Source organism: Sciurus carolinensis, chromosome 1, assembly GCF_902686445.1.
Source record: "Sciurus carolinensis chromosome 1, mSciCar1.2, whole genome shotgun sequence".
Classification (NCBI taxonomy): domain Eukaryota; kingdom Metazoa; phylum Chordata; class Mammalia; order Rodentia; family Sciuridae; genus Sciurus; species Sciurus carolinensis.
Window position 1 is genome coordinate 158,620,983 of NC_062213.1, and position 13,755 is coordinate 158,634,737.

At 34.3% G+C, this 13,755-nt stretch overlaps 1 protein-coding gene across 9 annotated transcripts in view; it reads left to right on the forward strand.

The window, feature by feature from the left end:
- The window catches only part of Dock7 (dedicator of cytokinesis 7), a 226,457-nt gene that overhangs the window by 102,508 nt on the left and 110,194 nt on the right, over positions 1-13,755 (forward strand). For all 9 annotated transcript variants that reach the window (XR_007108752.1, XM_047552901.1, XM_047552908.1 and 6 more), the window contains exons 17-18: positions 3,430-3,568; positions 4,459-4,560. Coding sequence is in view for 8 of the 9 variants with exons in the window: in XM_047552901.1 (XP_047408857.1) it covers positions 3,430-3,568; positions 4,459-4,560 (241 nt within the window). In the remaining variant the exon portion in view is untranslated. The remainder of the gene's footprint in view (positions 1-3,429; positions 3,569-4,458; positions 4,561-13,755) is intronic.

Sequence of the window (13,755 nt, forward strand, 5' to 3'; positions counted from 1 at the left end):
TGGAAAAAAAATCAAAATCTCACAAATCAAGGATATTGCAAATTGATGTTGTTGTGTCATGTGATAGGGCTATATTAATTCATTTTATTTTATCTTCTTTTGACTCACTGCTCTTTCATAATTTTATTGTCACTGTTTTTGTTTTTTATTTTAACCTCTTACATAAGAGTAACTGCAGGAGTTTCCTCTAGGTTCTCCTTTTCTTTTGGCTTTACTCTCTGCATTCCTTTTATTAAGTTCATGAAAACCATCCAACTTGAGATCCATACTTCTCTACTTTTCACCTCAAGTTATTCCCAGGCTCTTGTGTCTTTTTTTCTTTTTCAAAAGTAATAATGGCCCACTTCCTGCTCCATGGGAATCATTCCACCTGTTCTCTAACACTGATTATCCAACCTCTTCAAGAATAGTTCCAATCAGTTATTCCTTCTCTTGCATCCTCAGTGTTTGTTTCATTGTCTTCGGTTCTTATTCTCAAATATGTTTCCCTGACTTCAAATAATAACAACACGTCTTTCTTTAGTGCTGTTATATAGTGTGTATTTTCCTTGCCCTCCTTAAAACTTTTCTTCTTTCTCACCTTTATTTTATGACTGTTTGCCAGTTTTCTTCTACTTCTTTAAACATTCTCTTTTTTTTTTTGTAATAATAATTCTTTATCCCATATGTATAGGCATTCTGCACAAAACACGAAGGCTTTGTTCTTAACTGTTTTTCTCTTATATTCGTTCTCAATAATCTCATATGTATCTCTTAGAATTACATTCAATGAAAATGCTTCTAATTTAATACTTATGTGGATTGTTCCCACCTCTTTATTTTTAGCTCTAATCTTCCTTCTGAAGTACATGCATGTATTTTCATTGACCTACTGTAAATATTCATTTCGGTATCCTGCTGCCTTTTCAGTTTCTATATATCTGTCCCTGACTCCATCTCTCACTTTCTATTTTGTTAATGGTACCACCATTTTTCCAGTTAGTTCAGATCAAAATTTAAGACATCTTTACCTTCCCTCTTCTATTCCCTAATAGCCAATGTACTTTTACATCTTGATGATCTTTCTGCTTCATTAGCAGATGTCTTGTGCTGTCCTGTTTCTGGTCTTCTCTTAGATCTTCTTCTCTGTTATGGTGATGATTTCTTGTTTTTATTGAACTCCTACTTATTCTGTATTGCCTATCTCAAGTAGCACCTCCTCAATGGTAGATAATCCCCTGATCTCAGACTTGAAGTAATCTGTTCCTCTCTGTTCTTTAAGAGCTTAACCCTGCATGCTCTGTACCAGGGGTTGGCAAACATTTTCTTTCTTTCTTTTTTCCCAGTACTGGGGATTGAACCCAGGGCATCACCCATGCTGAGCAAGTGCTCTACCACTGAGCCACATCCCCAGCTCTTAGATAGTATATGTTTTAGGTCTGGGCCCACAAGTCCTCTTCTGTATTCATTCAACTCTGCCACTGTAGCACAAAAGCAACCATAGACACTAAGTAAAGTTGCTTGTAAATTGATGTGGCTACATTCCAAAGCTTTACTTATGGACACTTAAATTTAAATTTCATATAACTTTCAGATGACATGAAATATATTATCTTTTAACCATTTAAAAATATAAAAGCTGAGCTGGGGTTGTGGCTCAGTGGTAGAGCACTTGCCTGGCATGTGGAGGCAATGGGTTCGAATCTTAGCACTGCATATAAATAAATAAAAATGAAGGTCCATCAACAACTAAACATATTTTAAAAAATAAAAATATAAAAACTATTCTTAATTTGCAGGCTATATACAGCTAAGTAGGGGACTGGATTTGGCCCTTGAACCAAATAGTTTGCCAACCCCCCCCTCTTTTTTTTTTTATAGCATAGCTATTGAGATCTGTGTCCTATTTATATTCTTACTAAATTAAACACTCTTTGAGGGTAATCGTTTGCTTATATTCATCTTTAAGACCAGCACAGAAATAACAGTGTGTAGCCCAAAGTTGGACAAATTAAACCTACCTATTGAATGAGTAATTCTTGTAGATAACTTAATTTTTCACAAAAGCCTTCATATAATGTGAATTCAGGAAGAAATGAACCAAAACATTCAATACCAGGAAAGGTGTTGATAAATAAGGTAGTAATTTCTTAAAATTTCTCAGTTTCATCTAGGTTGTAATAATAATAATCATTATTATTTTGCTCTCAGCATTAGTGGAATTAAAATGACAGTACCGTCTGACATTGCTGGTAAATTCACCTTTTTCATAATTCAGTGATAATTGGTGACATTATTAATAGGATTTATAGCTTTTCCCCCCTCCAAAGTCAGTAAGTTTTCAGATGGCTAGCATCAGCTCTTTCTTATTAGTATTATTTAAAGCCTAGATTCCCCCCCCCTTTTTTTTTTGTGACCAAATCCATACCTATTAACATGTTTTTGAGGCTTATTTGAGAGGAAAGGATATTTGACCAATTAGCCTTTAAGAAAAAAATCTCTTAATTGTTGGAACAGCCTTCATTTTAAAGATGGGTGGGGCCACATGGTTTAGTTGCATTTTTCTAAATATTAATCTTAGTATGGAAGTTTGGGATGCTAAGGTTCTGTCCCCTTTAAATGGATATCATGAATACCAATCATGCTTTCCTTTTAAAATGCCCCATCTCAATGGATGTTGAGACAAAATATGATGAAACATGTTTGATGAAACATGATAATTATTGTACTCTTGTAGTGTGTAGAAGCATTTCTAAACTGTGGGACAAATGAAATTTGTGGACATTCCCTGATTTTATCTTTTTGTTGTTGCTGTTGTTTTTACTTAAGTCAGTTCTCCTCCATGTTTTGGTAATATTTTTTATTTTGTTAACAATTAAATAATTGATATAAGACATTCCACAGAGAGCCCAACTTCATATTAGGGTATCTTTATATATATATAAAGATATATATATATATATATATATTTTTTTTAACAAAAAGATGATACAAATCAGGCTTAATATGAAATGGTACTCCTACAAAAGAAAAAATGCTTTTCTATAGTATGGTTTTAAATATATACTTATAAAGCTCCTGTTATTTTTTCTGTGTATGTCAGAATAGATTCATAAATGTAGAAAGCGCTACCTAAATCTCCTTTTACATATAGATTCAGTATAGATCTCAATATCAAGGTGGTAATAATTAATGAATTTTCTAGTAGTAAGATTATTTACCCATTAATAAAAATGGGATGAGAAATTTCAGAAACAATGATAGCTTTCTCATCTAGAAGTAGAATTTAATTATTTGGAGATTGGGAATAAAGAAAAATATTTTGGATTAGAGGAAAATTAAAGCATGAATACTAAAATTAATTTTAAAATTGCTCAAATGTACAAATGCAATAATTACTTTGGGCATATTACTGATTATTTATTTCTGTTTTTGTTCTTTTGTATGAAGGTCTCCTGATTTTCATGAAGAAGTCAAGGTTAAACTCCCTGCTACTTTAACTGATCATCATCACTTGCTTTTTACTTTCTATCATGTTAGTTGTCAACAAAAACAAAATACTCCTCTTGAAACCCCAGTTGGATATACAGTAAGTCCTTCTTATTAAATATTTAGCTCTTTGATAGTTAAAATATTTATGATACTTAAGATATTTTCATTTATTATTTGAATATTCCCTGCTTCCCTACAGTTATAAATTGCATTTGTATGATAGTCATCATAACAAGATAATGCTCATTAGTGTGATAAATGAAATCAACAAATTGATAAACTTGTATAAACACATAGGTGTTGGTCCTGAATACTGAGTGTTTACCCAACAGTGAAATATAAGGAGAGAATAATTTGAATGTAAAATTAATAAAAGAAATTAATTTCTTACCAAAGAAATTAAACCTCTCAAGTAATTTTCAAAAATCTTTGAAATACAAAAGTAAAATTAAGATTAGCATTATAATGTACTGTCCATAATTTTGTCAGAAAAATTGTGCTTCCACCCAAAAGAGGAAAATCAACATTTGATTTATTATTTTTGTTTCTGGCATTTGTGACATGAATTTTGTTAATTGTAAGAAAATAAGTTTATGTTCATACTTTCAGTTTGGTTGTCAGCAGTCATAGGCTGGTTAATCTTTCACTATTCACATTGAAACTGTTATCACAGTTTTAAAATTGATTCACTTCATGTCCTTTTTTAAGGATGAACTTTTCCTTAGGTAATAAGGACCCCCTATATTATACATTACATGGTTAGTAAAATAATGTTTTGAGGCATCCTCCTTGATGAAATGTCATGAAGGTAACTTGCCTTTAGAGGAATTAGGAAAGCTTGTAATTATTATTTATATAATTAAATACCTTATGTTTGGTGATAAGAGACAAATTTAGCTAATACCGAGTTCTTAGGACAGATTTTCCAAGTAATTATTTTGATAACAAACACATTTAAGTTATAATTGTTTACTTTTCATTTAAAAGTGGATACCAATGCTTCAGAATGGACGGTTGAAGACTGGCCAGTTTTGCCTACCAGTCTCACTAGAAAAACCACCACAGGCTTATTCTGTACTATCTCCTGAGGTCAGTATCTTTCATGTTATAATTCTCTAAATTGAATGGAATGACTTATTCATTATAAAAATGTTTCACAAACCAAAACCTTGCTATTTCTTCTATCTGTAAGTATGTAGATAAGGAAGTAATAGTATTTCCCTCAGATTGAGTCCTCTTATGAAACTTGGAGGCTTTTGTCCTTTTTAAAAATAAGTATATTCATTTTAAAACCAAGATTATGTATGAAATGTAAACTCAAAGAAAAGATAAATTTGCAAGATTTTCAGTTGTAATGTGTGAAGCTTCTTTAAATAAATGAATACTATTTTTTTCTATTTCTTTTTTGGAACCAGGAATTGAACCCAAGGTTGCTTAACCATTGAACCATATGCCCAGCCCTTTTCTTCCTTTTTCTTTTCTTATTTCTTTCTTCCTTTCTTTCATTCATTCTTTTTTGTGGGGGGCACACCAGGATTGAACTTAGGGTTATTCAACCACTGAGCCACATCCCCAGCCCTATTTTGTATTTTATTTAGAGACAGTCTCACTGAGTTGCTTAGTACCTCACTTTTGCTGCGACTGGCTTTGAACTTGTGATCCTTCTGCCTCGGCCTCTTGAGGGGATTACAGGTCTGTTCCACTATGCCCAGCTTGAACATTTCTTTTAATAGATTTCACATTTCACTAAAAGACTGGAGGAAAGAAAACAGATTTGAATTAAAACTTTGTTTCTTAATGTAGTGTACTCATGCTATGGTCTATTATTGAGCTACTAAAAAAAAAAGAATGAAATACTGGTATATGCTACAGTAAATCAATCTTGAAAATTTGCTAAGAAGTCAGTCATTAAAAGACTACAGTATATTGTATGATTCCATTTCTGTGAATACATCACATTTCTGTGAAATGAAATAGTCAAATTTGTAGAACAAAGTGAATTAGCACCTGCCTAGGGGTAGGAGTTAGGGGGTTGCGGGAAATTGGAGTACCAATTGGTACCAAATTTCTTTTTGAGGTGATGAAAAAGTTCTAAACATGGTAATTCATGGAAAATTTTAGTTTTTCTTGTTTATAGTTATCATAAGTTAGCTTTTAGAATTCAAACAAGGTGGGTATGGAGGTGCAAATCTTTATTTCAGGTACTCAGAGGCTGAGGCAGGAGGAGTCTTTGAGACCAGTCTGGGCAACATAGGTAGACACCATCTTAAAAAAGAAAAAGAAAAGTTTTTAATTCAGGTAATGGAAGGATATTTTATTTTTTGAACAGTTCCCTAGTCTCATTCAGAAGTTTCCCTGAATCTTGGGAGGATACCACTTGGGGTAATCTACCCATCTTCTTTCACTAAAATAATGTAAAATATGTTATTAGAGTTTATAGTAATAGAAAATATAAAATGAAAACTCAGAAGACTAAAGAAAACAAGTTGTTCATCTTTCTCAGAGGTAACTATTTTTAGGACTTTGATACATTTCCTTCTAGTATGTTTTAAATTTTTTCATACATGTGTATAGGGTAATAATGTTCATCTCAATCCACTGTCCTTCCCATCCCCACCCACCCCATCCTTCCCCTCACTCCCCTCTGTACAATCCAAAGTTCCTTCATTTTCCCTACCCACCTACTACTATGGATCAGCATCCACTTATCAGAGAAAACATTTGGCCTTTGGTTTTCTGGGATTGGCTTTTTTCACTTAGCATGGTATTCTCTAGTTCCATCCATTTACCTGCAAATGCCATAATTTCATTCTTCTTTAAGACTGAGTAATATTCCATTATGTATATGTAACACATCTTCTTTTTCCATTCATCTGTTGAAGGACATCTACATTGGTTACATAGTTTTGCTATCATGAATTGAGCTGCTATAGACATTGATGTGGCTATGTCACTGTAGTATGCTGATTTTATGTTCTTTGAGTATAAACTGAGGAGTGGGATAGCTGGGTCAAATGGTGGTTCTATTTCAAGTTTTCTCAGGAATCTCCATATTGCTTTCCAAAGTAGTTGCACCAATCTGCAGTCCTACCAACAATGTATGAGTGTACCTTTCCCCCCACATCCACGCCAACACTTATTATTGCTTGTATTTTTTTTTTTTTTTTTTTTTGCGGTGCTGGGATTGAACCCAGGGCCTTCTGCTTGCAAGGCAAGCACTCTACCAACTGAGCTATATCCCCAGCCTATTGCTTGTATTTTTGATAATTGCCATTCTGACTGGAGTGAGATGAAATCTTAGAGCAGTTTTGATTTGCATTTCTCTAATTGCAAGAGATGATGAACATTTTTTGATATGTTTGTTGATTGATTTATTTCTTTTTCTGTGAAGTGTCTGTGAAGTTCCTTATCCCATTTATTGACTGGGTTATTTGTTTTTTTGGTGCTGTTTTTTGAGTTCTTTATTTGTCTTGGAGATTAATACTCTATCTGAGGTGCATGTGATAAAGGTTGTTTCCCATTCTGTAGGCTTTCTCTTCAAATTATGGATTGTTTCCGTTGCTGAGAAGAAGCTTTTTAGTTGAATCCATACCATTTATTGATTCTTGATTTTACTTCTTGCACTTTAGGAGTCCTCTTGAGGAAGTTAGGTCCTAAAACAACATGATGAAGATTTGGGCCTATTTTTTCTTCTATTATAGGCACAGTGTCTCTGTTCTAGTGCCTAAGTCTTCAATCCACTTTGAGTTGATTTTTGTGCAGGGTGAGAGATAGAGGTTTAACTTCATTTTGTTGCATATGGATTTCCAGTTTTCCCAGCACCATTTGTTGAAGAGGCTATCTTTTTTCCAATGTATATTTTTGGCACCTTTGATTAGTACGAGATAAATGTATTTATGTGGTTTTTCCTCTGTGTCTTCTATTTTGTACCATTGGTCTACATGTCTATTTTGGTGCCAATACCATGCTGTTTGTGTTACTATTGCTCTGTAGTATAGCTTAAGCTCTGGTAATGTGATGCCTCCTGCTTCATTTTTCTTGCTAAGAATTTCTTTGGCTATTCTGGGTCTCTTATTTTTACAAATGAATTTCATGAAGAATGAAATTCTATTCGTATGAAGAATGTCATTGGGGTTTTAATAAGAATTGCATCGAATCTGTATAACACTTTTGGTAGTATGGCCATTTTGACAATATTAATTCTACCTATCTAAGAGGTGGGTGGTCTTTCCATCTTCTAAGGTCTTCTTCAATTTCTTTCTTCAGTATTCTGTAGTTTTCATTATATAGGTCTTTCACCTATTTTGTTAGATTTACTTCCAAGTATTTTACTTTTGTTAAGACTATTGTGAATGGGGTAGTTTTCCTAATTTCTCTTGCAGTGGATTCATTGCTTATGTATAGAAATGCATTTGATTTATAGGTGTTGATTTTATATCCTGCTACTTTGCTGAATTCCTTTATGAGTTCTAGAAGTTTTCTGGTGCAGTTTTTTTGGTTCTTCTAACTATAGAATCATGCCATGGGCAAATAGTGATAGTTTGAGTTCTTTTCCTGTTTGTATCCCTTTAATTTCTTTCGTCTGTCTGATTGCTCTGGCTAGGGTTTCAAGGATGATGTTGAATAGAAGTTGTGAAAGAGGCCATTCATGTCTCGTTCCAGTTTTTAGAGAGAATACTTTCAATTTTTCTCCATTTAGAATGACGTTGGCCGTGGGCTTAGCATAGATAGCTTTTACAATGTTGAGTTATGTTCCTATTATTCTTAGTTTTTCTAGCATTTTCAACACGAAGAGGTGCTGTATATTGTCAGATACTTTCTCTACATCTATTGAGAAAAATTGTATGATTCTTGTCTTTAAGTCTATTGATGTGATGTATTGCATTTATTGATTACTGTATGTTGAACCAACCTTGCATTCCAGGGATGAACCTCACTTAATCATGGTGCACTATCTTTTAAATATATTTTTGTTTTTTTTGTTTTTTTTTTATTGTAAACAAATGGGATACATGTTGTTTCTCTGTCTGTACATGGCGTAAAGGCATACCATTTGTGTAATCATAAATTTACATAGGGTAATGTTGTTTGATTCATTCTGCCATTTTTTTCCCTTCCCCCCCTCCCCTCCCACCCTTCCCCTCCTTCTATACAGTCCTTCCTTCCTCCATTCCTGCCCCCCTCCCTAAACCCAACTCCAACCCCAACACTAACCCTTCCCACCCCCCATTATGTGTCATCATCCACTTATTAGCGATATCATTCTTCCTTTGGTTTTTTGAGATTGGCTTATCTCACTTAGCATGATATTCTCCAGTTTCATCCATTTGCCTGCAAATGCCATAATTTTATCATTCTTTATGGCTGAGTAATATTCCATTGTATATATATACCACATTTTCTTTATCCATTCATCAATTGAAGGACATCTAGGTTGGTTCCACAATCTGGCTATTGTGAATTGAGCAGCTATGAACATTGATGTGGCTGTATCTCTGTAATATGCTGATTTTAAGTCCTTTGGGTATAGGCCAAGGAGTGCGATAGCTGGGTCAAATGGTGGTTCCATTCCAAGTTTTCTAAGGAATCTCCACACTGCTTTCCAGAGTGGCTGCACTAATTTGCAGCCCCACCAGCAATGTAGGAGTGTACCTTTCTCCCCACATCCTCGCCAACACCTGTTGTTGCTTGTATTCTTGATAATTGCCATTCTAATTGGGGTGAGATGGAATCTTAGGGTGGTTTTGATTTGCATTTCTCTTATTACTAGAGATGTTGAACATTTTTCCATATGTTTGTTGATTGCTTGTATATCTTCTTCTGTGAAGTGTCTATTCATTTCCTTAGCCCATTTGTCAGTTGGATTATTTGTATTCTTGGTGTAGAGTTTTTTGAGTTCTTTATAGATTCTGGAGATTAGCGCTCTATCTGAAGTATGATTGGCAAAGATTTTCTCCCACTCTGCAGGCTCTTTCTTCGCATTGCTGATAGTTTCCTTTGCTGAGAGAAAGCTTTTTAGTTTGAATCTATCCCAGTTATTGATTCTTGCTTTTATTTCTTGTGCTATGGGAGTCCTGTTGAGGAAGTCTGGTCCTAAGCCGACATGTTGAAGCTCTGGACCTACTTTTTCTTCTATAAGATGCAAGGTCTCTGGTCTGATTCCGAGATCCTTAATCCATTTTGAGTTTAGTTTTGTGCAGGGTGAGAGATATGGGTTTAGTTTCATTCTGTTGCATATGGATTTCCAATTCTCCCAGCACCATTTGTTGAGGAACCAGGAAATTCCACCAGAAAACTTTTAGATCTCATAAGTGAATTCAGTAAAGTAGCGGGATATAAGATCAATGCACATAAATCTAAGGCATTTTTATACATAAGCGATGAATCTTCAGAAAGAGAAATTAGGAAAACTACCCCATTCACAATAGCTTCGAAAAAAATAAAATACTTGGGAATCAATCTCACAAAAGAGGTGAAAGACCTCTACAATGAGAACTACAGAACACTAAAGAAAGAAATTCAAGAAAACCTTAGAAGATGGAAAGATCTCCCATGTTCTTGGATAGGAAGAATTAATATTGTCAAAATGGCCATACTACCAAAAGTGCTATACAGATTCAGTGCAATTCCAATTAAAATCCCAATGATGTACCTTACAGAAATAGAGCAAGCAATTATGAAATTCATCTGGAAGAATAAAAACCCAGAATAGCTAAAGCAATCCTTGGCAGAAAGAGTGAAGCAGGGGGTATCGCAATACCAGATCTTCAACTCTACTACAAAGCAATAGTAACAAAAACGGCATGGTATTGGTACCAAAATAGAAAGGTGGATCAATGGTACAGAATAGAGGACACGGACACAAACCCAAATAAATACAATTTTCTCATACTAGACAAAGGGGCCAAAAATATGCAATGGAGAAAAGATAGCCTCTTAAATATATTTTGTTTGTGATTTGCCAGAATTTTATTGAGAATTTTTGCATGTATGCTCATGAGGGATATTGGTCTGAAGTTTTCCTTCCTTGATGTGTCTTTGTCTGGTTTTGGCATAAGGGTGATACTAGCCTCATCGAATGAGTTTGGAAGGGTTCCCTTCTTTTCTATTTCATGGAATAATATTAGGAGTATTGATTGGTGTTAATTGTTCTTTGAAGGTCTTGTAGAACTCAACTGGAAATCTGTCTGGTCCTGGGCTTTTCTTGGTTGGTAGTCTTTTGATGGCATCTTCTATTTCTTTGCTTGAAATTGATCTGTTTGAATTGTGTGTGTCTTCCTGCTTCAGTTTGGGTAGATCATATGTCTCTAGAAATTTGTTGATGTCTTTGAGTTTTTCTATTTTATTTGAGTATCAGTTTTCAAAATAGTTTCTCATTATCTTCTGTATTTCAGTAGTATCCATCATGATAGTTACTTTTTCATCACAAATTTTAGTAATTTGAGTTTTCTCTTCCTTTCTCTTTGTTAGTGTGGCTAAGTGTTTATTGATTTTATTTATTTTTTCAAAGAACCAACCTTTTAAATTTTTTGAATTGTTTCTTTTGTTTCAGTTTTATTGATTTCAACTCTGATTTTAATTATTTCCTGTCTTCTCCTGCTTTTGGTATTGATTTTTTTCTTCTTTTTCTAGGACTTTGAGATGTAATGTTAGGTCATTTATTTGTTGACTTTTTATTCTTTTAATGTATGCACCCAGTGCAGCAAACTTCGCTCTTAGTACTACTTTCATGCCCCAGAGATTTTGGTAGGTTGTATCGGTGTTCTCATTTACCTCTTAAGTATTTTTAAATTTCATTCCTGATATCTTCTTTTATCCATTCATCATTCAATAGCATACAGGTGTTGGGGTAGCTTGTATTTTTTATTTTATTGTTGATTTCTAATTTTATTCCATTATGATCTGATAGAATGCAGGATAGTATTTCTATTTTTTTTTTTTTTTAATTTCCTGAGAGTTGCTTTGTGGCATAACATATGGTCTGTTTTAGAGAAGGATCCATGTACTGCTGAGAAGAAAGTGTATTTGCTTGATGATGGGATGAAATACTCTATATATGTTCATGAAGTCTAAATCATTGATTATATTATTTAGTTCTATAATTTCTTTGTTTCATTTTTGTTTGGAAGATCTAGCCAGTGGTGAGAGAGGTGTGTTAAAGTCACCCAGTATTATTGTATTGTGGTCTATTCGATTCTTGAAATTGAGAAGGATTCGCTTGATGTAAGTGGATGTTCCATTGTTTGGGGCATGTATATTTGTGATTGTTTTTTCTTGTTTGTTTCTTGTTTCCTGTCTGTGTCTTTTGATTGATGAGTTTTAGCCTTTAACATTCAAGGTTATTATGAGATATGATTTATATTCCCAGGCATTTTGGTTTATTTTTGTTTTTTAACCTGACATAGTTTCTCCTTTGATTGATCTTTCCTTTAGTGTAGTTCCTTCCTTTGTTGATTTTCATTTAAAAAAATTTTTTTTATCTCCTCCTTATGGAATATTTTGCTGAGAATGTTCTATAGTGCAGACTTTCGAGTTGTGAATTCTTTTAACTTTTGTTTATCATGGAAGGTTTTTATTTCATCTTCAAATCTGAAGCTTAATTTTGCTGCATATAAAATTCTTGGCATTTATTTTCTTTCAGAGCTTGATATATGTTATTTCAGGACCTCCTGGCATTCAGGATGTGGGTTGATATATCAGCTGAGGTCCAAATTGGTTTCCCCCCATATGTAATTTGATTTTTTTCTCTCACAGTCTTTAAAATTCTGTCCTTATTCTGTATGTTAGTCATTCTCATTATAATGTGCCTTGGTGTGGGTGTGCTATAATTTTGTACATTTGGGGTAAGCCTCTTATAGTTGATTTTCCATTTCATTCTTTAGATTTGGGAAGTTTTCTGATATTATGTCATTGAAAAGATTGTGCATTCCTTTAGTTTGTATCTCCATGCTTTTGTCTTTTCTGATAAATCTTAACTTTGGTTTTTCATGTTACCCCATATTTCTTGGCAGTTCTGTTCATGGTCTTACCATCTTCTCTGTGTGGTCAGATTTACTTTCTAGAGTATATATTTTGTCTTCATTGTCTGAGATTTTGTCTTCCAAGTGGTTTAGTCTGTTGGCGATATTTTCCATTGAATTTTAAATTTGGTTTATTGTTTCTTTCATTTTGAAGATTTCTGCTTGCTTCCTTTTTATAATCTATGCCTCTTTATTGAAGTGATCTTTCCCTTCCTGTATTTTCTCTCCAATACTATCCTTTATTTAGAAGATCTAACTACGTATGTTCTAAACTTCATCTCTGACATTTCTTCTGCTATGTTGTCTATGTATTCTATTGTTGGAACATCTTGGTTTGTTTGAGGCACTTTTTTACTTTTTTTCATGTTGCTTATGGGTTTTCTCATCTAGCAGTATGGAGTTGAGGCAGTACAGATTCTACCCTGTTGTTTTTCAGTGTCCCTAAAGGCTTCCAGTATCTCACCTGCAGGTCCTGGCTGTTGTCCAAAAATGGTGGCAGCTGCATGTAACCAAACCTGTGGGTACCATGACAATAGACTTGCAGGCAACAACGGGCAGCAGGCAATTCACTGGTTGCCTGTGGTGGTCTGCAGGCTACTGGTAGATGATTGGTGGGTGGACATTGGGCAGTGGGCAATGGGTAGGTGAAAGGTGGGCAATGGGCATACAAGAGGCAGGCAGACGGGAAATGGTGGATGATAGGTGGTAGTCAGTGTGTGAACCGCACTCAAAAATCAGGCGATATGGTGGCAGATGGTAGGTGATCGGGGTAGATGAATGGGATAAAAAAACAGGGGATCTGGGGGCAGTGAAGACTGCCTCACAGAGAAACATTATTTCCTCTGCTTGAAACCTGAGTTATGGAGCAACAAGGAATACAGCCTCCCTCTAGTCCACCATCTTGGATTCCCTTGAGTTAATTGTTAATATCTTTTTGTAATTGAGGATCAAGTAAGTGAAAATAAAGTAGCTATCAATATGTAATACAAGAAATATTAGCAGCCTTGACGAATGGCATATGTGACTTATAAGACTTGAAATAAAAACACTAGAAAACTATTAAGAATTAACAGCCACTGTTCAAAAACCAAAGTGCCTTGTGAGACAACTTTTCCATGATGATTACCAGTGTCTCTAAATCACTTCAACTAACTGGTTGTGAACATTAATCTAAACTATGCCTTGTATATATTCTCCTGACGGCATTGTTTTCAAAATACAACTATAAAAGGCATGGTGGCTCACACCTATAATCGAAGCTATG